This window comes from Salvelinus fontinalis, unplaced genomic scaffold, assembly GCF_029448725.1.
Source record: "Salvelinus fontinalis isolate EN_2023a unplaced genomic scaffold, ASM2944872v1 scaffold_0025, whole genome shotgun sequence".
NCBI classification, from domain to species: Eukaryota; Metazoa; Chordata; class Actinopteri; order Salmoniformes; family Salmonidae; genus Salvelinus; species Salvelinus fontinalis.
The window spans coordinates 449382-474790 of NW_026600234.1; the positions used below are offsets into that span (position 1 = coordinate 449382).

Here is a 25409-nt window from a genome sequence, read left to right on the forward strand (position 1 = left end):
GTTCTGTTTTACTCACAGATATAATTCAAACAGTTTTAGAAACTTGAGAGTGTTTTCTATCCAATAGTAATAATAATATGCATATTGTATGATCTAGAATAGAGTACGAGGCCGTTTAAATTGGGCACGATTTTTCCCAAAGTAAAAACAGCGCCCCCCTATAAAGATGATTTTCCATATGTCACAACTATTTTTATTTTGTTGCATTTGTTTGATACGGCTTCAAAGCCGCAAGGAGGTCTTCCCACTGTAACATGTATGAAGGTGTCTCTGTGAGGAGGTCTTCCCACTGTAACATGTATGAAGGTGTCTCTGTGAGGAGGTCTTACCACTGTAACATGTATGAAGGTGTCTCTGTGAGGAGGTCTTAGCACTGTAACATGTATGAAGGTGTCTCTGTGAGGAGGTCTTACCACTGTAACATGTATGAAGGTGTCTCTGTGAGGAGGTCTTACCACTGTAACATGTATGAAGGTGTCTCTGTGAGGAGGTCTTACCACTGTAACATGTATGAAGGTGTCTCTGTGAGGAGGTCTTACCACTGTAACATGTATGAAGGTGTCTCTGTGAGGAGGTCTTACCACTGTAACATGTATGAAGGTGTCTCTGTGAGGAGGTCTTACCACTGTAACATGTATGAAGGTGTCTCTGTGAGGAGGTCTTCCCACTGTAACATGTATGAAGGTGTCTCTGTGAGGAGGTCTTACCACTGTAACATGTATGAAGGTGTCTCTGTGAGGAGGTCTTTCCACTGTAACATGTATGAAGGTGTCTCTGTGAGGAGGTCTTACCACTGTAACATGTATGAAGGTGTCTCTGTGAGGAGGTCTTCCCACTGTAACATGTATGAAGGTGTCTCTGTGAGGAGGTCTTCCCACTGTAACATGTATGAAGGTGTCTCTGTGAGGAGGTCTTACCACTGTAACATGTATGAAGGTGTCTCTGTGAGGAGGTCTTACCACTGTAACATGTATGAAGGTGTCTCTGTGAGGAGGTCTTACCACTGTAACATGTATGAAGGTGTCTCTGTGAGGAGGTCTTATCACTGTAACATGTATGAAGGTGTCTCTGTGAGGAGGTCTTACCACTGTAACATGTATGAAGGTGTCTCTGTGAGGAGGTCTTACCACTGTAACATGTATGAAGGTGTCTCTGTGAGGAGGTCTTACCACTGTAACATGTATGAAGGTGTCTCTGTGAGGAGGTCTTACCACTGTAACATGTATGAAGGTGTCTCTGTGAGGAGGTCTTACCACTGTAACATGTATGAAGGTGTCTCTGTGAGGAGGTCTTACCACTGTAACATGTATGAAGGTGTCTCTGTGAGGAGGTCTTACCACTGTAACATGTATGAAGGTGTCTCTGTGAGGAGGTCTTACCACTGTAACATGTATGAAGGTGTCTCTGTGAGGAGGTCTTACCACTGTAACATGTATGAAGGTGTCTCTGTGAGGAGGTCTTACCACTGTAACATGTATGAAGGTGTCTCTGTGAGGAGGTCTTACCACTGTAACATGTATGAAGGTGTCTCTGTGAGGAGGTCTTACCACTGTAACATGTATGAAGGTGTCTCTGTGAGGAGGTCTTACCACTGTAACATGTATGAAGGTGTCTCTGTGAGGAGGTCTTACCACTGTAACATGTATGAAGGTGTCTCTGTGAGGAGGTCTTACCACTGTAACATGTATGTGTTATGTTCAACCCGAGGGCCATGTATCTGTAATAAATATCACTCAACTTTGCCCTCAGACATGGCCCTGCGATAGGCACAGATTATTGACCCGGATTTTACACTTACTAACAAGAATCACTGTCTACCAGCTCCGCGGGCCAGTAACCAATATCCTACATGTCCATCCCAGGGTATAAAGCCACAGGGCTCGGTTCTTACCTTCTGTGGGGCGAGGTGTGCAGGAGGAGCCAGGCTGGCAGGAGGGTCTGTGATGTAGGTCTTCTTAGGGACAGGTTGTGGGTAGCCCTGCTGGCTAGGAGCAGCAGCATAGCTAGGCTGGGGTCTCCAGGTGTTTCCTGGTTCTCCCCCGTACCCTCCTGGGCCAGGGTAGGCCTGCTGGGTAGGAGCAGCAGCATAGCTAGGCTGGGGACTCCAGGTGTTTCCTGGTTCTCTCCCGTACCCTCCTGGGCCAGGGTAGGCCTGCTCTGGGAACCCAACCACATACGCCATGTACATGTTCAAGATGTGTTGACAAATACAGTATTTACACCAATAACATATGACATTTTTAGCACAAATTTAATTGTAAACAATAAAAATTGATTCTACTTGTCTTCGTTTTAACAAACACCAGAAAAAAACTTGTTTGGTGCATTTTACTAGTTTCTAAATACATTTAAAAGGTATTGGAAACAGGTTGTCAAGTAATATTAGATAATATTAGATAGATATGCAAATGGGCAGTGTGTGTTAATGTTGAGTGAAAAAGTAGATTAGACACCTTGTGGTGCAGAGCCTGGCTGAGGGGCGAAGTCTGGCTGAGGGGCGAAGCCTGGCTGAGGAGGCCCGTAGGCCAAGTCAGGGCCTCGTGGCTGAGCAGACATGTACTGGACCTGTGAAGAGATGTGCTCAAATGGTTAACACTCCAAACTCTAACAGATCTCCTTCCCCATCGAAGACCAGGGTTCAATCCCTTCCTCTCTTCCCTACTTTGTCTCCTCCCATTCTATGTCCCGATCTGTTTCCTTAGCTGTCTATAATAAAGCATAAACATCAACAAACACGAACAAAGAGTGGAATTCCCCTGTTTTTAATGTAACAAGAAGAAGAAGAACACCAAGAAGGCGTGGCCTGGACCTGGGCTGGGCTCCGGATAGGCTGCTGGGCAAACTGCTGGGGGGGTCCTGGGGACTGGTGCTGGGGCCCGGGTTGGGCAGACCTCACCTGGAGAGAAGAAGATGATGACTTGATTGTCAGTGGTCACAGAGGCACTGGTTCTGTCTCAAATAGCAACCTATTCCACATATCTGGTGAAAAGTAGTGCACTACAAAAGGAATAGGGCCCTGGTGAAAAGTAGGGCACTACAAAGGGAGTAGGGCTCTGGTGAAAAGTAGTGCACTACAAAGGGAATAGGGCCCTGGTGAAAAGTAGGGCACTACAAAGGAAATAGGGCCCTGGTGAAAAGTAGTGTACTACAAAGGGAATATGGCCCTGGTGAAAAATAGTGTACTACAAAGGGAATAGGGCCCTGGTGAAAAGTAGTGCACTACAAAGGGAATAGGGCCCTGGTGAAAAGTAATGCACTACATAGGGAATAGGTCCCTGGTGAAAAGTAGTGCACTACAAAGGGAATAGGGCCCTGGTGAAAAGTAGGGCACTACAAAGGAAATAGGGCCCTGGTGAAAAGTAGTGCACTACAAAGGGAATAGGGTGCCATTTGGGATAGAGTTGGTATGTGTCTTTTTACCAACCCCCATGAGCACACACACACACACACACACACACACACACACACACACACACACACACACACACACACACACACACACACACACACACAGGTTAAAGGAAATGATCAGCGCCCATTGGAGCAGTTTAAGAGGAAATACTTGGGGATTTTGGCAGAGGCCCTTTATCTAACATGCTAGCAGATACCCATAGACTTCCAGTCATTGTGCTAATGCTAGCAGATACCCATAGACTTCCAGTCATTGTGCTAATGCTGGCAGATACCCATAGACTTCCAGTCATTGTGCTAACGCTAGCAGATACCCATAGACTTCCAGTCATTGTGCTAACGCTAGCAGATACCCATAGACTTCCAGTCATTGTGCTAACGCTAGCAGATACCTACAGACTTCCAGTCATTGTGCTAACGCTAGCAGATACCTATAGACTTCCAGTCATTGTGCTAATGCAAGCAGATACCCATAGACTTCCAGTCATTGTGCTAACGCTGGCAGATACCCATAGACTTCCAGTCATTGTGCTAACGCTAGCAGATACCCATAGACTTCCAGTCATTGTGCTAACGCTAGCAGATACCCATAGACTTCCAGTCATTGTGGTAACGCTAGCAGATACCTACAGACTTCCAGTCATTGTGCTAACGCTAGCAGATACCCATAGACTTCCAGTCATTGTGCTAACGCTAGCAGATACCCATAGACTTCCAGTCATTGTGCTAACGCTAGCAGATACCCATAGACTTCCAGTCATTGTGCTAATGCTAGCAGATACCCATAGACTTCCAGTCATTGTGCTAACGCTAGCAGATACCCATAGACTTCCAGTCATTGTGCTACTGCTAGCAGGTACCCATAGACTTGCATTCATTACGTTAACACTAGTTAGCATTGGCTCGAGAAACTACGTCTAGCTTCCTTCATACTGGACACAGAGACATTCAAAATGGTATCTGCGAGTTCATCTGACTCTGGGGAAGTAGATAAAAGAGCCTCATTGACAAAATCCTGATGTATCCCTTTCAGTGCAGTTCCTTGCTCAAGGGCACAACAACAGGGTATATAGGTACCAGCCAGGATTGTGTACCTGTACATTGAAGGTGGGCTGGCTGTGGGTGGAGGCTGTGGCGTAGGTGGCTGGGACTGGCTGAGGCAACGTATGGAACTGAGGCCTGGCCACTGGGGAGGCAGAGGAGGTGGGTGCGGAGGAGGAGTGCTCTGCCTGGGGTCGGGGCAGTGTTCCACCTGGGGCCCCAGCCTTGGGAGTGGACTTCTTAGTGGCTGTCAGAGGAGGCTGAGTCGGGATGACCATACGCTTGTAGCCGGTGACCGGAGCATTGGGACTGGTCACAGATGGAAGAGTCGCAGAGTTCTGTAAAAACAAAATGATAACAGTAAGAGTTTTAAATCCTCAGAACACAGATTTTAAATATCACAACATCACTGTCTTGTCTCTCTCCAGTCACAAATGTTCCCGCAACACAATTTTTTTTAAAGTTATTCTTCCTATCTTATCAAAATCTTTTGATCTTAATAATAACTCAGAGAGCACAGATGATTTAGCTTTTACACGCTGAAGACGTGTTCTGCATATCGCCCAGTCACTTAGCAGTGCTGTGACGAATGTCTGTTAAAAGGAGGAGCAGTATCTGGACGATACTATGACTCAGTCAAGCAACTACCCTGCCTGCTTCCTCCATATGCATCTCCAGGTTATCTAGGAATGTGTCTCAAATTGTACCCTTTTCCTTATGTAGTGCACTACTATAGACCAGGTACCATAGGGGTAGTGTAGTACTATAGACAAGGTACCATAGGGTAGTGCACTACTATAGATCAGGTACTATAGGGGTAGTGTAGTACTATAGACCATGTACCATAGAGGTAGTGTACTACTATAGACCAGGGCCCATAGGGTAGTGTACTACTTTAAACCAGGTAACATAGGGTACTGCACTACTTTAACCCCTAAACTAGGGTAATACATGAGTATCCTGGTCGCCTCCCTCCATCCATAAACTAGGGTTAATACTGTCCTGGTCGCCTCCCTCCATCCATAAACTAGGGTTAATACTGTCCTGGTCGCCTCCCTCCATCCATAAACTAGGGTTAATACTGTCCTGGTCCCATCCCTCCATCCATAAACTAGGGTTAATACTGTCCTGGTCGCCTCCCTCCATCCATAAACTAGGGTTAATACTATCCTGGTCGCCTCCCTCTATCCATAAACTAGGGTTAATACTGTCCTGGTACCATTACATTATTCTAGTTTATACTAGAATGAGAGGACCTAAACATAGACTGTACAGTATTATACTAGAATGAGAAGGCCTGAACATAGACTGTATCTGTCATACTAGAATGAGAGGGCCTGAACATAGACTGAACAGTATTATACTAGAATGAGAGGCCCTAAACATAGACTGTACAGTATCATACTAGAATGAGAGGACCTAAACATAGACTGTACAGTATTATACTAGAATGAGAGGACCTAAACATAGACTGTACAGTATTATACTAGAATGAGAGGGCCTGAACATAGACTGTACAGTATTATACTAGAATGAGAAGGCCTGAACATAGACTGTATGTATCATAATAGAATGAGAAGGCCTAAACATAGACTGTACAGTATTATACTAGAATGAGAAGGCCTAAACATAGACTGTACAGTATTATACTAGAATGAGAAGGCCTAAACATAGACTGTACAGTATTATACTAGAATGAGAAGGCCTGAACATAGACTGTATGTATCATACTAGAATGAGAGGGCCTGAACATAGACTGTACAGTATTATACTAGAATGAAAAGGCCTGAACATAGACTGTACAGTATTATACTAGAATGAGAAGGCCTGAACATAGACTGTACAGTATTATACTAGAATGAGAAGGCCTGAACATAGACTGTATCTATCATACTAGAATGAGAAGGCCTGAACATAGACTGTACAGTATTATACTAGAATGAGAAGGCCTAAACATAGACTGTACAGTATTATACTAGAATGAGAGGGCCTGAACATAGACTGTACAGTATTATACTAGAATGAAAAGGCCTGAACATAGACTGTACAGTATCATACTAGAATGAGAAGGCCTGAACATAGACTGTACAGTATCATACTAGAATGAGAGGGCCTGAACATAGACTGTATATATCATACTAGAATGAGAAGGCCTGAACATAGACTGTACAGTATCATACTAGAATTAGAAGGCCTGAACATAGACTGTACAGTATTATACTAGAATGAGAAGGCCTGAACATAGACTGTACAGTATTATACTAGAATGAGAAGGCCTGAACATAGACTGTACAGTATTATACTAGAATGAGAAGGCCTGAACATAGACTGTACAGTATTATACTAGAATGAGAAGGCCTGAACATAGACTGTACAGTATTATACTAGAATGAGAAGGCCTGAACATAGACTGTACAGTATTATACTAGAATGAGAAGGCCTGAACATAGACTGTACAGTATTATACTAGAATGAGGCCTGAACATAGACTGTACAGTATCATACTAGAATGAGAAGGCCTGAACATAGACTGTACAGTATTATACTAGAATGAGGCCTGAACATAGACTGTACAGTATCATACTAGAATGAGAAGGCCTGAACATAGACTGTACAGTATTATACTAGAATGAGAGGACCTAAACATAGACTGTATCTATCATACTAGAATGAGAGGGCCTGAACATAGACTGTACAGTATTATACTAGAATGAGAAGGCCTGAACATAGACTGTACAGTATTATACTAGAATGAGAAGGCCTGAACATAGACTGTACAGTATTATACTAGAATGAGAAGGCCTGAACATAGACTGTACAGTATCATACTAGAATGAGAAGGCCTGAACATAGACTGTACAGTATTATACTAGAATGAGAGGGCCTGAACATAGACTGTATCTACACCCTACAATATGGGCGTGGTGATTTGCAGTGCCTTCCATTTGAGTCAATCGAGTGTTTTTTTCCGATTTCATGTCAGATTCAAACACAACTAAACACAGTGATCTACAACCAGCGTTGAAATGAACAGTGTCAGATAGTCAGCCAACCTAAAAATGTTTTTTTTTGTCATTAACCTTGGATGGTGTACTAGGTTGGTGCTCGAGGGTGGGCAGACCAGAGAATCAATGTTGCTGCAGTGTTACATGTTTCGTCCTGTATCAAAACCAGAGACGATGTTGGTCATGAAAGTAGGTGACAACACAACACATTGTACCAAACATGAAGTACACCTTCCTAATATTGAGTTCCACCCTTTTTGTCCCTCAGAACCGCCTCAATTTGTCAGGGTATGGACTCTAGAAGGTGTCGAAAGCGTTCCACACGGATGCTGACCCATCTTGACTACAATTCTGCCTACAGCTGTGTGGACATTCAGATAAGAGACAGTAGACTCTCCATAAATAACGGAGATACATTTCTAACATGTCAAATAAAATGTATCTAACCCAACTCCATAGAAATGGAGGAGCAAGGGCCAAACAGAGGAGAGGGGACAGGAGTGGAGAGGAGATGAGAGGAGAGGATAGAGGAGACGAGAGTAGAGAAAAGGAAAAAAGAGACGAGAGGAGGGAGGAGACAAGAGGAGAGTACAGAGGAGAGGAGAGAAGAGGGGAGAAACGAGATGAGAGGAGAGTAGAGAGGAGGAGAGGGGAGAGGAGACGAAAGGAGAGTATAGAGGAGGTGAGGAGAGGAGAGTAGAGAGGAGGAGAGGAGACGAGAGAGAAGGAGAGGAGGGAAGAGGATACAAGAGGAGAGTAGAGAGGAGGAAAATTAGACGAGAGGAGAGAGGAGAGAAGAGGAGAGTACAGAGGAGGAGAGGAGAGAGGAGAGAAGAGAGGAGGATAGGAGAAGAGGGAGGGTAGAGGAGACGAGAGGAGAGTAGAGAGGAGGAGAATAGAGGAGAGAAGGGAGAGGAGAGGAGACGAGAGAGAAGGAGAGGAGAGGGTAGAGGAGACGAGAGGAGAGTAGAGAGGAGGAAAATTAGACGAGAGAAGAGAAGAGGAGAGTACAGAGGAGGAGAGGAGAGAAGAGAGGAGGATAGGAGAAGAGAGAGGGTAGAGGAGAGGAGAGGAGAGTAGAGGAGAGAAGGGAGAGGAGACGAGGAGAGAGGGGAGGAGGAGGGGGAGAGGAGACGAGAGGAGAGGAGAGTAGAGAGGAGGAGACGAGAGGAGAGGGGAGACGAGAGGAGGAGAGAGTAGAGGGGAGAGGAAAGGGGAGAGGAGGAAAGGAGAGAAGAGAGGAAGAGAGAAGAGGGGAGAGGAAAGGGGAGAGGAGGAGAGGAGAGAAGCGAGGAAGAGAGAAGAGGAGAATAGAGGAGAGTAGAGAGGATGAGAGAAGAAAGGAGGAGAGGGGAGAGGAGTTGAATGACCCCTAAAGGACACGTGAAAATACATCACCCCGATTTGTGTTTTACTGATTAGTGCTACTGATGTTTAGTTAATAACGTGTCTGTCTGTAGATGAACAGAGAGAGACAACATCTCAATTACACCCTTCAGAAACTAAAATGACACTTATTTAAATGTTTCATGGTTTTTAAATACCTTAGATTATTCCATTCATCTATCAAGGCCCTTGAACCTAACATTGACTCAACTGGAAAACGCAAATGGGAGCTCTCAAAATCATTTCATTGTCATGGTGAACGTTCCACCAGGTAGATTAAAAGAAAACGTTACATTTACATTTTTACATTTTAGTCATTTAGCAGACGCTCTTATCCAGAGCGACTTACAGTAGAGTGCATACATTTTATTACATTTTTACATACTGAGACAAGGATATCCCTACCGGCCAAACCCTCCCTAACCCGGACGACGCTATGCCAATTGTGCGTCGCCCCACAGACCTCCCGGTTGCGGCCGGCTGCGACAGAGCCTGGGCGCGAACCCAGAGACTCTGGTGGCGCAGCTAGCACTGCGATGCAGTGCCCTAGACCACTGCGTCACCCGGGAGAACCATTCAAAACATTCAATTGTTTTATGAGGTGATGAAACTGGGAACAGGATACAATCTGTAGAAGAAGTATTCGTTCTACAGTGGAACACGTAAAAAAAAATAACATCAAGCACGGTCACGTGTAAAGAATGATTTAAAAAAATAAATAAAACTAGTCTGAAACACGAAAACCCTGAAGTGCAGCTGTTCTCATAAAACATGAGGACACTAGGTTATGATGTCCAGACATTCAAACTAATCTAATCATACCGCAGACACAACATCACTATAATTACTGGCCTAAATAAAACGTCAATCAACTGTTCTTGTCTGGAAGTTATACTTTATGTAACACATATTAAAAAGGTATCTGTGTCTTCGCTGTCTTAAGTTATACACTCAGTATACCAAATATTGGGAACACCTTCCTAATTGAGTTCTACCCCCCCTCCTCTCCTCCTTTTGCCCTCAGAATAGTCTCAATTCGTCAGGTCATGGACTCTACAAGGTGTCGAAAGTGTTCCACAGGGATGCTGGTCCATGTTGACTCCAATCCTTCCCACAGTTGTGTCAAGTTGGCTGGATGTCCGTTGGGTGGTGGACCGTTCTTGATACACACAGGAAAGTGTTGAGCGTGAAAAACCCAGCAGCGTTGCAGGTCTTGACACAAACTGGAGTGCCTGGCACCTACTACCACACCCCCTTCAAAGGCACTTAAATCTTGTGTCTGGCTCATTCACCCTCTGAATGGCACACATACACAATCCATGTCTCAACTGTCCCAAGGACTCCTGACTCCTACCCTTCATCTACACTGTAACAAGTGACATCAATAAGGGATCATAGCTTTAACCTAGATTCACCCAGCCTGGTCTCATAGACGAAACGTAACATAATACATGAAAATTCGGGACAGTGAAATTAGTGTGATGTGTTCCAGTTGGTATGGTTACATGAGACAGATGGTTACTGAAGGTAAAAACGAAAGTAGGGTAGTAGGTCGGGGTGGGCGTATAACGTCTAGCAATCCAAAGGTTTGAATCTTATCACGGACAACTTTAGCATTTCAGCTAATTAGCAACTAAACCGAAGACCAGAGCCCTATGGAACCCTATTCCCTATATAGTGCACTACTTTAGACCAGAGCCCTATGGAACCCTATTCCCTATATAGTGCACTACTTTAGACCAGAGCCCTATGGAACCCTATTCCCTATATAGTGCACTACTTTAGACCAGAGCCCTATGGAACCCTATTCCCTATATAGTGCACTACTTTAGACCAGAGCCCTATGGAACCCTATTCCCTATATAGTGCACTGCTTTAGACCAGAGCCCTATGGCACCCTATTCCCTATATAGTGCACTACTTTAGACCAGAGCCCTATGGCACCCTATTCCCTATATAGTGCACTACTTTAGACCAGAGCCCTATGGAACCCTATTCCTATTCTTTTCATTGAAAAGTGAAAGACTAAAGTTACATACACGGGATGCTTTAGTGAATTTCAGAACGTCTGGAATAGAAAAGGCAGAAATAAAACAATTCAATTAGCATTCGCAGCCAGTCATCCTCTTTAATATGATACTATCTCTACAGGTATCCTTTAACATGATACTATCTCTACAGATATCCTTTAACATGATACTATCTCTACAGATATCCTTTAACATGATACTATCTCTACAGATATCCTTTAATATGATACTATCTCTACAGATATCCTTTAACATGATACTATCTCTACAGATATCCTCTTTAACATGATACTATCTCTACAGATATCCTTTAACATGATACTATCTCTACAGATATCCTTTAATATGATACTATCTCTACAGATATCCTTTAACATGATACTATCTCTACAGATATCCTCTTTAACATGATACTATCTCTACAGATATCCTTTAACATGATACTATCTCTACAGATATCCTTTAACATGATACTATCTCTACAGATATCCTTTAATATGATACTATCTCTACAGGTATCCTCTTTAACAGGATACTATCTCTACAGATATCCTCTTTAACATGATACTATCTCTACAGATATCATCTTTAATATGATAAAATCTCTACAGATATCCTTTAATATGATACTATCTCTACAGATATCCTTTAACATGATACTATCTCTACAGATATCCTCTTTAACATGATACTATCTCTACAGATATCCTCTTTAACATGATACTATCTCTACAGATATCCCCTTTCTATCTCCTCATCTCTCCATGTGTTTTTCTCCCAGGGCAGTGTGGACAGCAGTGTGTGTATGCCACATCCATTGCACTGAAGTGAACTAGTATGATTCATATAACAGAGAGACAGAGACAGAGACAGAGACGGAGAGAGAGAGAGAGAGAGAGAGAGAGACAGAGACAGAGACAGAGACAGAGAGAGAGAGAGAGAGAGAGAGACAGAGACAGAGACAGAGACAGAGACAGAGACAGAGACAGAGACAGAGACAGAGACAGAGACAGAGATAGAGACAGAGACAGAGACAGAGAGAGAGAGACAGAGACAGAGACAGAGACAGAGACAGAGACAGAAGAGAGAGAGCGCGAGAGAGAGAGAGGATAGAGGAGAGAGAGAGAGGATATAGGAGAGGGCGCGAGAGAGAGAGAGAGAGAGAGAGAGTAGAGCTCTGCTACCTGACCGAACCTGACATTATACATCAGGTTAGGGCCAGCTAGAGCTTGTTTTTTCATCAATAACTAGAGTACGGATAAGGATCAGGTATCACTAAATTGCTCATCAACATTTTGAAGCTGCGCCATTTACTTGTGCTCTGCTGCACAGTACCTATCATTTAGTAATCTCATCAAATATAAAACCAGAACATTGTCCGAGTCCACAGGAAAGATAGCTTTACCAACAAAAAAAACAACGTCCCATGAATTTTGTCGAAGTTTAGAGTGACGAAAACTGCTTTGCTCTCGGTCTCACCAATAAGCAGGACGGCAAGCAGAGGCGTTGCTACGGATACCTACACAAGCAGTGCCATACGCAGAGCGCATGCAGTGTGAGCAGAGCAGGGGGGCGAGGGACAGACAGACAGAGAGGAACAGCTAACGGAGGAAGTTATTTCTGTTTTAGGGTTCAGGCAGGGCCTTCAGTTTGACAGAAGCAATCAGTCCTGGGTATTAAGGGGTTTGAACCTTTACGGGCATGGGTAGGGCTTAAAATACCTGCCTGTGTAGGGCTGGGAGGGAGGGAGGGAGGGAGGGAGACCAGCACAAGGGCTCTCCCACTGGGCACAGACGTCATTTCAACGTCTAGTTTTGATTTAAAATTGGTTGAGTTGTCAACTTACGTCAATTCAACGTGATCAACAGAAAATGTCCCCATGTCATTAGATTTAGGTCGGGGGGGGGGGGGGGGGGATATGAAATTGCCTTACGTTGATGACTTTCTGCAAATCCAATCAGTTTTCCATTTTGATTGAATTGTATTGTTTAAATGACGTGGAGACAACGTTGGTTCAGTCAGTATCCACAGAGACACACAGCGGGAGATCTCAGCCGTCAGCATCAAAAAGATACTGCAAAAAGATCTTTATGGACTCCCATCCATTACATGGCAGGTCAATGGTTTTTATTTAGTCATGTCACAAATGGCACCATATTCCCTATAAAGTGCACTACTTTAGGCCCAAATGGCACCCTATTCCCTATATAGTGCACTACTTTAGGCCCAAATGGCACCCTATTCCATATATAGTGCACTACTTTAGACCCAAATGGTACCCTATTCCCTATATAGTGCACTACTTTAGGCCCAAATGGCACCCTATTCCCTATATAGTGCATTACTTTTCGACGGGGAATAGGACATCATTTGAGAAGCTGGCTGTGACTGTTGTTAACGTGTGAATTTCAGTCACGGGGGATATAATGCAGATTCCCAGGCATTAGAAAGGTATTCTACAGCAATGGGTACAGCGCAGGCTCCTCCTCCGAGGAGGAAGAGGAGGAGCATCCTCTTTAGTGAATACATAAAACATGTAGCTGTCAACAAGTTAACAGTTTGGACACACCTAAGACTGTGCAAAGCTGTGGAAACTCCTTCAATACTGTTGGAAAAGCATTCCAGGTGAAGCTGGTTGAGAGAATGCTAAGAGTGTGCAAAGCTGTCATCAAAGGCAAAGGGTGGCTACTTTGAAGAATCTCAAATATTAAAATATATTTTGATTTGTTTAACACTTTTTTGGTTACTACATGATTCCATATGTGTTATTTCATAGTTCTGACGTCTTCACTATTATTATCTACAATGTAGAAAACAGTAAAAATAAAGAAAAACCCTGGAATTATCACGCCCTGACCTTAGAGAGACGTTTTATTGCTCTATTTGGTGAGGTCAGGGTGTGATGTGGGGTGGGCATTCTATGTTTTGTATTTCTGTGTGTTCGGCCGAGTGTGGTTCCCAATCAGAGGCAGCTGTCTATCGTTGTCTCTGATTGGGAATCATACTTAGGCAGCCTGTTTCGCCTCCTTAGTTGTGGGTAGTTGTCTTTGTTAGTGGCCTGTATAGCCCTAGTCAGCGGCACGCTCGTTTTTTTGGGTGTTTCTTGTTTTGCTGGCGACAAATGTACGCTGACCACGCTGCACCTTGGTCCAGTAATTTCCCTGACGACGTTCGTGACAGGAATTAACAGGTTTGTCAAAACTGTTGACTGGTACTGTGTGTATGTAGAGCTATATATATAATATATATGAGATGGTAGCAGGGTGAACAGGCCGTGGCTCGGGATTGGCCGTGGCTCGGGGTTGGCCGTGGCTCGAGATTGGCTGAGGTCTTTGTGCGTGTCTATTTCAACTTCTCTATGACCTTGGCTATTCCCGCCAACCACCTGCCCCTCTCCTTCTCTAAGGTCACGCTGAGGCTGTTACCTCTACCTCTCCACCTCCCTCCTCTTCTCCAGGGTCAAGCTAAGGTGAAGTCTAAGTGAGTGTCCACTGGGCCGCTGAATGTTAACCTACTGCACCATTACACAACACATGTGGTCATGAAGGGGTGGCAGGTAACTTAGTGAAAGGTTGCTGGTTCAAACTCCCCTAGCTGACGAGGTGAAAACATCTGCCAATTAGCCCTTGAGCAAGGCACTTACCCGTAATTGCTCGTGGAAGTCGCTCTGGATAAGAGTGTCTGCTACATGACTCAAATGTAAAATGTAATGAAGGGAAGAAGTTTAACACACAATCTGCATTTCAAAAAGGACCCTATTTCCTACATAGTGCACTACTTCTGATCAGGACTCTAGTCAAATATAGTGCACTACTTCTGATCAGGGCTCTAGTCAAATATAGTGCACTATAAAAGGAAATAGGGTCCCTTTTCAGACAGAAACACATAAATACTCTCTAATCTCTTCTCCAACTCAGTGTCTGTCTGTAGCAACAACAAGTCAGAAACAAGCGCTAGGCTCCAACGGAATGTGACTATCTCCCTTCTACGCGTCACACTAAAACAATCCCTTTCCTATTTCCTCTCCTTGGCCCCGGCACGAACCAGTCATAATGCGAAGGGTATCAGCACGCTCACACTTAAAAATAGTTTCCCGATAAGGCACATTAAATATGATTAAAGATATCTCCTCTGCAAAATGTGGCGAGACCTCTAGCTGTTTTGAACCCTCTCACATTTGCAGATAACTTGCATTAAAACGAGGTATATGAGAGAGAAACTCCTTGCCCCTGTCTAACTGGCTCAGTTTTCAACCCCCACTCTCTATTTCTACTTCAAGTGACAGAACAATTATGCTCTACTAAATGATTAAATAATACAATTAATTAATAAAAAATTAAACAAAATTGATAGTGGTAGTATAAGAAGAGTCACTATTTAGATTTAGTAGTTCATAAATAAAATTCAATCTAGCAACCTTTCGGTTACTAGTTCAAAGATCTAACCACTAGGCTACCTGCCGCCCTGTCCCGATGAGGAACGAAGCACAGGCCTGCAATCAAGTAAGACTTTTTTACATTTCAGAGCTGAATATAAATAAAGGAATTATATATAATAAAATATATAAATAAACTCAGCAAAAAAAAGAAACGTCCTCACTGTCAACTACGTTTATTTTCAGCAAACTTAACATGTGTAAATATTTGTATGAACATAACATGATTCAACAACTGAGACATAAACTGAACAAGTTCCACAGACATGTGACTAACCGAAATTGAATAATGTGTCCCTGAACAAAGGGGGGGGGGGGGGGTCAAAATCAAAAGTAACTGTCAGTATCTGGTGTGGCCACCAGCTGCATTAAGTACTGCAGTGCATCTCCTCCTCATGGACTGCACCAGATTTGCCAGTTCTTGCTGTGAGATGTTACCCCACTTTTCCACCAAGGCACCTGCAAGTTCCCGGACATTTCTGGGGGGAATGGCCCTAGCCCTCACCCTCCGATCCAACAGGTCCCAGACGTGCTCAATGGGATTGAGATCCGGGCTCTTCGCTGCCCATGGCAGAACACTGACATTCCTGTCTTGCAGGAAATCACGCACAGAACGAGCAGCATGGCTGGTGGCATTGTCATGCTGGAGGGTCATGTCAGGATGAGCATGCAGGAAGGGTACCACATGAGGGAGGAGGATGTCTTCTTTATGGGGTATTTTTATTGATATATATATATATATATAAGACCCGTGGTTAATATCTGACTGGTTAATATCTGACTGGTTTATATCTGACTGGTGTCATACTGACTGGTGTCATACTGACTGGTTTATATCTGACTGGTTTTATATCTGACTGGTTTTATATCTGACTGGTTTTATATCTGACTGGTTTATATCTGACTGGTTAATATCTGACTGGTTAATATCTGACTGGTTAATATCTGACTGGTTAATATCTGACTGGTTAATATCTGATTGGTTTATATCTGACTGGTTTATATCTGACTGGTTTATATCTGACTGGTTTATATCTGACTGGTTTATATCTGACTGGTACCATACTGACTGGTTTATATCTGACTGGTACCATACTGACTGGTTAATATCTGACTGGTTAATATCTGACTGGTACCATACTGACTGGTTTATATCTGACTGGTACCATACTGACTGGTTTATATCTGACTGGTACCATACTGACTGGTTTATATCTGACTGGTACCATACTGACAGGTTAATATCTGACTGGTACCATACTGACAGGTTAATATATACTGTCAAATATATCTGACTTCTATTGAACATCATATGTGATTTATGAATGTGTATTTGTTGAGGGGTAGTTCTTATTACTTAATACAATCCATCAAATGAGACATTTATTTGTGTACATGGTGTTGCAGTGTGTCAGATAACGGGTCAGGTTATAATATAAAAATGTATTTTGGAAAGAGAACACACCTGGCGATATTTTAGTTAGACCCCAGACCCTTTAAAACACCAAGTGTGTACGCCTCTGGGACAGCGTCACTCAAATGCACTTCCTTTGAGAAGGCAAGTCACACAGAATGAATTGGCATCTGACGAGCGTTTCATGTTATATCTCTCGTTCCATTTACTGTGATGTGGTATCATTTTCAGTCAGAACATACCACAACACACCGTTCTCACATGGACACACACACACACACACCCAGTGTTTCCCCTATATTAATTTAGCAGCGGTGCCCTTCCGTGCAGTGTCACACAGTTCATTTATATTTCAGATGGCGTCAACATAATTACAATTTCATACATTTTAGAGTAGAAGGTCTTTAAAAAAAAAACAAATAAAAAGAAAGAAATCACCAGAAGTGACCTTCTCACAGTCGTTCTACAAAAAAAAGTTAAACGCTTAAAATAATAACAAGAGGGAGAAAAGTAAACTGGCTTCATGGAGAAGGAAGAACGGATGCTGATTGTGGTTCCATTGACAACCTTCCTCTGTGTTGTGTGATTGCCTATACTACTATGTAACATAAACACATGAATGATTTTAACCAGAGCTCTAACAGAATCTCTGAATGATGTTCACTGAACATTTATGTGTTTTTTTTCTTATAAGTCTCCAGAGAGCATGGTGATATCTCAGTTGAATCACGGTTTCATGTTTCCCCTCTCTCTGCTTTTGTACTTACGTAACCCTCTGAAAAGCTAGATTTCAGAACTCAAATATGTAATATTGCAAGCATGATGTAATATTGTAATAGTGTGTGTGTGTGTGTGTGTGTGTGTGTGTGTGTTATTCACTGATGCAACTCAAATTCCCTTTTCAGGGCAACTGTATAATAAACATCATGTTCTCTGAAATTCTAGAATCTAACCAATTAAATGTCCCATTTTCCTTGTTTCAAACCGCCTCTGTGATATAATACAGCCTCTCTACTGTGTGATATAATACAGCCTCTCTACTGTGTGATATAATACAGCCTCTCTACTGTGTGATATAATACAGCCTCTCTACTGTGTGATATAATACAGCCTCTCTACTGTGTGATATAATACAGCCTCTCTACTGTGTGATATAATACAGCCTCTCTACTGTGTGATATAATACAGCCTCTCTACTGTGTGATATAATACAGCCTCTCTACTGTGTGATATAATACAGCCTCTCTACTGTGTGATATAATACAGCCTCTCTACTGTGTGATATAATACAGCCTCTCTACTGTGTGATATAATACAGCCTCTCTACTGTGTGATATAATACAGCCTCTCTACTGTGTGATATAATACAGCCTCTCTACTGTGTGATATAATACAGCCTCTCTACTGTGTGATATAATACAGCCTCTCTACTGTGTGATATAATACAGCCTCTCTACTGTGTGATATAATACAGCCTCTCTACTGTGTGATATAATACAGCCTCTCTACTGTGTGATATAATACAGCCTCTCTACTATATGCCAGATCTACAGTCTAGCTAATGTACTCAGAGCATGCGCTGACAAGCTGGCAAGTGTCTTCACTGACATTTTCAACCTTTTCCTGAGTCCCTCCTTCCCCTCTAGGGACTGAAGAGATTAGTCATGGACCCTTAGAAGGTTCTACAGCTGTACCATGGAGAGGAAGGCTGCAGGGCCAGACAGATTACCAGGACGTGTACCCAGAGAATGCGCTGACAAGCTAGCAAGTGTCCTCCCAGACATGTTCAACCTCTCCCTGACCCAGTCAGTAATACCTGCAGTGCCTTAAAGTATTCATACCCTTTGACTTATTCCACATTTGTTTGTGTTAGAGCCTGAATTTAACATGGATTCAATTTCTATATTTTTTTCCTCACCCATCCATCTACACACAATACCCCATAATAACAAGGTGAAAACATTATTATAAATTTTTTTTGGTGCAAATTCATTGATATTGAAATACAGAAATATCTTATTTACATAAGTATTCACACCCCTGAGTCAATACACGTTAGAATCACCTTTGACGGTGATTACAGCTGTGAGTCTTTCTGGGTAACTCTAAGAGCTTTACACACCTGGATTGTACAATATTTGCATATTATTATTGTAAAAAAGTATTCAAGCTCTGTGAAGTTGGTTTTTGATCATTGCTAGACAACCATTATCAAGTTTTGCCATAGATTGTCAAGCTAATTTAAGTGAGAACTGTAACTCGGCCACTTAGGAACATTCAGTGTAGATTTGGCCTTGTTTTAGGTTACTGTCCTGCTGAACGGCTCTATTCTGTTGCTTTACATAACGCTTTGTATTCAGGACATGAATTACATTTTTTGTCCACATTTTTGGCAGTTTTACTTTATTGCCTAATTACAAACAGGATACATGTTTTGGAATGTTTTTATTCTGTAAAGGCTTCCTACTTTTCACTCTGTTGTTTAGGTTAGTATTGGTGGAGTAACTACTATGTTGTTGATCCATCCTCAGTTTTCTCCTATCACAGCCATTCAACTCTAATTGTGTTAAAGTCACCATATGCCTCATGGTGAAATCCCTGAGCGGTTTCCATCCTCTCCGGCAACTGAGTTAGGAAGGACGCCTGTGTCTTTGTAGTGACTGGGTGGATTGATACACCATCCAAAGTGTAATTAAGAACTTCAACATGCTTAAAGGGATATTCAAAGTCAGAGACCTGGCAGTGTGGTGCCAGGACAGCAACCTCTCTCTCAAATTTAACTTTTGACAAAGGAGCTGATCGTGGGCTACAGGAAACGGAGGGAGGAGCACGCCCCCCATTCACATCGGCAGGGTTGTAGTGGAGCGGGTCGAGAGCTTCAAGTTCCTCGGTGTCAACTAAGGACCTGTTATGGTCCAAACATAGTCGTAAAAAAGGGCACAAATAGTATTTCCTATCAGGACGCTGACAAGATTTGTAACGGGCCCTTAGAACCTCAACAAGTTCTACAGCTGCACCATCGAGAGCATCTTGACTGGCTGCATCGCCGCCTGGTATTGCAACTGCTTGGAATCCCACCACAAGGCGCTACGAAGGGTAGTGTGTACGGCCCAGTACATCACTGGGGCCGAGCTCCCTAACATCTATACCAAGCGGTGCTGAATAGTTAGTCCGGGTAACTATTTGGTTAACTATTTAACTATCTTGCATTGACCCTTTATGCACTGACTTTAACTCATCCCATACACTGCTGCTACTGTTTATTATCTATCCTGTTGAATAGTCACTTTATCCCCAAATATATGTACTTATTTCTAATACATTTTTTTGCACTATTGGTTAGAGCCTGTAAGTTAGCATTTCACTGTAAGGTCTACACCTGTTGTATTTGGCGCACGTGACAAATAAACTTTGATATCTACCTCAATTACCCTGTGTATATAGCCATGGTATTACCTCATACCCCTGCACATCTGCTCAGTACTGGTACCCTGTGTATATAACCATGGTATTACCTCATACCCCTGTACATCTGCTCAGGACTGGTACCCTGTGTATATAGCCATGGTATTACCTCATACCCCTGTACATCTACTCAGTACTGGTACTCTGTGTATATAGCCATGTTATCAATACTCATTGTCCATTTATTCAAATTTTTATTGTTACTTTTCAATCATTTTTATTTTTCTCTGCATTGTTTAGTAAGCATTTTACGGTAAGAGAGAGATATAAATACAGTATGTACAGTAACCATTTTACGGTAAGAGAGAGAGAGATAAATACAGTATGTATAGTAACCATTTTACGGTAAGAGAGAGAGAAATACAGTATGTATAGTAACCATTTTACGGTAAGAGAGAGAGAGATAAATACAGTATGTATAGTAACCATTTTACGGTAAGAGAGAGAGATAAATACAGTATGTATAGTAACCATTTTACGGTAAGAGAGAGAGATAAATACAGTATGTACAGTGCCAGTCAAACACCAACTCATTCAAGGGTTTTTCTTTATTTTATTATATTTTCTGCATTGTAAAATAATAGCGAAGACATCAAAACTATGAAATAGCACATATGGAATCATATAGTAACCAAAACAGTGTTAAATCAAAATATATGTTATATTTGAGATTCTTCAAATAGCCACCCTATGCCTTGATGATAGCTTTGCACACTCTTGGCATTCTCTCAACCAGCTTCACCTGGAATGTTTTTCCAACAGTCTTGAAGGAGTTCCCACATATGCTGGACACTTGTTGGCTGCTTTTCCTTCAATCTGCTGACCGAATCTTCCCAAACTATCTCAATTTGGTTGAGGTCAGGGATTGTGGAGGCCAGGTCATCTGATGGAGCAATCCGTCTCTCTCCTTCTTGGTAAAATAGCCTGGAGGTGAGTTGGGTTATTGTTCTGTTGAAAAACAAATGAGAGTCCCACTAAGCCCAAACCAGATGGGATGGCGTATCGCTGCAGAATGTGGTGGTAGCCATGCTGGTTAAGTGTGCCTTGAATTCTAAATAAATCACCAACAGTGTTACCAGCAAAGCACCCCCACACCATCACACCTCCTCCTCCATGCTTTACGATGGGAAATACACATGCGGAGATCATCCATTCACCCACACCGCATCTCCCAAAGACACGGCGGTTGGAACCAAAAATCGCCAATTTGGACTCCGGACCAAAGGACACATTTCCACTGGTCTAATGTTTATTGCTCGTATTTCTTGGCCCAAGCAAGTCTCTTCTTATTGGTGTCCTTTAGTAATGGTTTCTTTGCAGCAATTCAACCACGAAGGCCTGATTCACACAGTCTCCTCTCAACAGTTGATGTTGAGATGTGTCTGTTACTTGAACTCTGTGAAGCATTTATTTGAGCTGCAATCTGAGGTGCAGTTATCCTCTGCAGCAGAGGTAACTCTGGGACTTCCTTTCCTGTGGCGGTCCTCATGAGAGCCAGTTTCATCATAGCGATTGATGGTTTTTGTGACTACACTTGAACTTTCAAAGTTCTTGACATTTTCCGTATTGACTGACCTTCATGTCTTAAAGTAATGATGGACTGTTGTTTCTCTTTGCTTATTTGAGCTGTTCTTGCCATAATATGGACTTGGTATTTTACCAAATAGGGCTATCTTCTGTATACCACCCCTACCTTGTCACAACACAACTGATTGGCTCAAACACATTAAGGAAAGAAATTCCACAAATTAACTTAAGAATTATAACTTGCCTAGTTGAATAAAAGTTTTAAACAATACATTTAAAAAAGGCATACCTGTTAATTGAAATGCATTCCAGGTGACTACCTCATGAAACTGGTTGAGAGAATGCCAAGAGTGTGCAAAACAGTCATCAAGGCAAAGGCTGGCAAATATTTTGATAAAAAAAAAGGGTTACTACATGATTCCATATGTGTTATTTCATAGTGTTGATGTATTCACTATTATTCTACAATGTAGAAAACAGTAAAAAATTAAGAAAAACCCTTGAATGAGTAGGTGTGTCCAAACTTCTGAACGGTAGTGTATGTATGTGTATATATACAGACAGAGACAGAAAGACAAACAGACAGAGAGAGACAGAGAGAGATACAGACAGAGAGACAAAGAGAGACAGACAGAGAGCGACAGACAAAGACACACAGACAGACAGACCCAGAGAGAGAGAAAGAGAGACAGACAGACAGACCTAGACAGACAGGCCTCTGCACCCCTCAAACACACACACCCACCCTCCTGCTCACCCTCCTGCTCACCCTCCTGATCACAGATGTCACATCCAGTTTAAAATGTCCCTCGCTAATGTCAATATCATCAGACCCAGAGATTGCTGATCCTCTTCTCTCAGAACGGTGTGTATATGTGTTAGTGGTGTGTGTGTGTGTGTGTTTTAGATGCAGTGCAGGGGGATAATGTGCGATGACAACGCTTGACGGTAACCCTTTTAGCATTGTTGCTGGGAGGACGTAAAGAGGCAGGTTCCAATGACAGTCCCAGCTTCCCTCATTGGCTGGCCCTGTTAATAAGAGACAGGAGGCTGATAGTGTACAGTTTATTAGCCTAACAAACATCGACAGGACACATGGAGACCCCGGGGCAATGCTCCTCTCTCCAGTTGGCTGTCCCTGTCAAAACTCACAACCTGCTGCTTGATTGACCTTAAGGTCAGCTGGATCCTGGGGCTATCGCTGTCTCTGGCAGCGCTAATGCTAACCGCTAACATCTCTGTTGGTCCACACAGTTAACACGATGCTAACCACTAACATCTCTGTTGCTGCAAACAGTTAACACTATGCTAACCGCTAACATCTCTGTTGCTCCACACAGTTAACACTATGCTAACCGCTAACATCTCTGTTGCTCCAAACAGTTAACACAATGCTAATCGCTAACAGCTAACATCTATGTTGCTCCACACAGTTAACACTATGCTAACCGCTAACATCTCTGTTGCTCCACACAGTTAACACGATGCTAACCACTAACATCTCTGTTGCTGCAAACAGTTAACACTATGCTAACCGCTAACATCTCTGTTGCTCCACACAGTTAACACTATGCTAACCGCTAACATCTCTGTTGCTCCAAACAGTTAACACAATGCTAATCGCTAACAGCTAACATCTATGTTGCTCCACACAGTTAACACTATGCTAACCGCTAACATCTCTGTTGCTCCACACAGTTAACACTATGCTAACCACCATCTCTGTTGCTGCAAACAGTTAACAATATGCTAACCGCTAACAGCTAACATATGTTGCTCCACAGTTAACACGATGCTAACCACTAACATGTCTGTTGCTCCAAACAGTTAACACTATGCTAACCGCTAACCACTAACATCTCTGCTGCTCCAAACAGTTAACAATATGCTAACCACTAACATCTCTGTTGCTCCAAACAGTTAACACTATGCTAACCACTAACATCTCTGTTGCTCCAAACAGTTAACACTATGCTAACCGCTAATATCTCTGTCGCTCCAAACACTTAACACTATGCTAACCGCTAACATATATGTTGCTCCACACAGTTAACACGATGCTAACCACTAACATCTCTGTTGCGACAACACAGTTAACACTATGCTAACCGCTAACATATATGTTGCTCCAAACAGTTAACACTATGCTAACCGCTAACATCTCTGTTGCTCCAAACAGTTAACGCAACGCTAACCGCTACAGCTAACATATATGTTGCTACCCCGACTCAGCGCGTTTACACCAAACACACAGAGAAACAATAGAGGGAAGACGTAACAGAGATAACGGGTTAAACGCCACAGTGTTGTCGTCTGTCGGCCCGTAATGACTGACGTATGAGAACGACCTCTTGTTTAATAACATCACACACACACGCACGGGCACAGGCACAGGCACACACACACACACTGCCCGAAGACAAAAAAATCCATAGCAGAAAAGATATGCCCGTGGCCGTGACCTTTTAAGAGGACTTAACAAGGCCAGGTTGCCAGGCTACTGGCTACCTCCCAAATGGAACTCTATTAGTGCACTACATAGGGTAGAGGGTTGCATTTGGGACATAACCACTGTCTCACCCGGCTGCGGAGGGCTGGGGCAGAGAGAAGCTGGCACTGAATACTGCCAGCTGACATTGGCAGAGACAAAATGAAAAAAAAAAAAAAAAAAAAAATACATTTGACATTTGACCTGTCTCTGGATTGGCCGTAACATTTACCAGAATTAATATTTTGTTGATACCGTTCAGAACCACGGTGGCCCATTGCGTGACGGACATTTCAATATCTATTCCCTGGAATGGACACACACACACACACAGAATAACATCATCCTTGACAACATGAGTGACCACAAGACAACATACCAGTATTGATCGGTTCAGTATTGAGATCTGCTTGCCCTGCCCTGATCACCTGAAGCATATAGATTGATCCCCTCAAGCTGACTGACTGAGAGGCTTACATCCACGGCTGGCACACTGCGAAAGGAGAGAGAGGAGAACTTGTGAAGAGAGGGAGAGGAGAGGGGTACTCGAGAGGAGAGGGGTACTCGAGAGGAGAGGGGTACTCGTGAGGAGAGGAGAAGAGAGGGAGAGGAGAGGGGTACTCGTGAGGAGAGGAGAAGAGAGGGAGAGGAGAGGGGTACTCGTGAGGAGAGGAGAAGAGAGGGAGAGGAGAGGGGTACTCGTGAGGAGAGGAGAAGAGAGGGAGATGAGAGGGGTACTCGTGAGGAGAGGAGAAGAGAGGGAGAGGAGAGGGGTACTCGTGACGAGAGGAGAAGAGAGGGAGAGGAGAGGGGTACTCGTGAGGAGAGGAGAAGAGAGGGAGAGGAGAGGGGTACTCGTGAGGAGAGGAGAAGAGAGGGAGAGGAGAGGGGTACTCGTGAGGAGAGGAGAAGAGAGGGAGAGGAGAGGGGTACTCGTGAGGAGAGGAGAAGAGAGGGAGAGGAGAGGGAGAGGGGTACTCGTGAGGAGAGGAGAAGAGAGGGAGAGGAGAAGAGGGGGAGAGGGAGAGGGGTACTCGTGAGGAGAAGAGAGGGGTACTCGTGAGGAGAGGAGAAGAGAGGGAGAGGAGAAGAGGGGGAGAGGGAGAGGGGTACTCGTGAGGAGAAGAGAGGGAGAGGAGAGGGGTACTCGTGAGGAGAGGAGAAGAGAGGGAGAGGAGAGGGGTACTTGTGAGGAGAGGAGAAGAGA

At 43.3% G+C, this 25409-nt stretch overlaps 1 protein-coding gene across 5 annotated transcripts in view; it reads right to left on the reverse strand.

Annotated features, from left to right (window-relative positions):
* LOC129842243 (lipoma-preferred partner homolog) overlaps window positions 1-25409 on the reverse strand; it is a 650654-nt gene that overhangs the window by 292435 nt on the left and 332810 nt on the right. For all 5 annotated transcript variants that reach the window (XM_055910714.1, XM_055910711.1, XM_055910715.1 and 2 more), the window contains 4 exons: window positions 4506-4790; window positions 2810-2896; window positions 2454-2565; window positions 1892-2157 (listed from right to left, as the gene is read on the reverse strand). In XM_055910714.1, the coding sequence (XP_055766689.1) occupies window positions 1892-2157; window positions 2454-2565; window positions 2810-2896; window positions 4506-4790 (750 nt within the window). The remainder of the gene's footprint in view (window positions 1-1891; window positions 2158-2453; window positions 2566-2809; window positions 2897-4505; window positions 4791-25409) is intronic.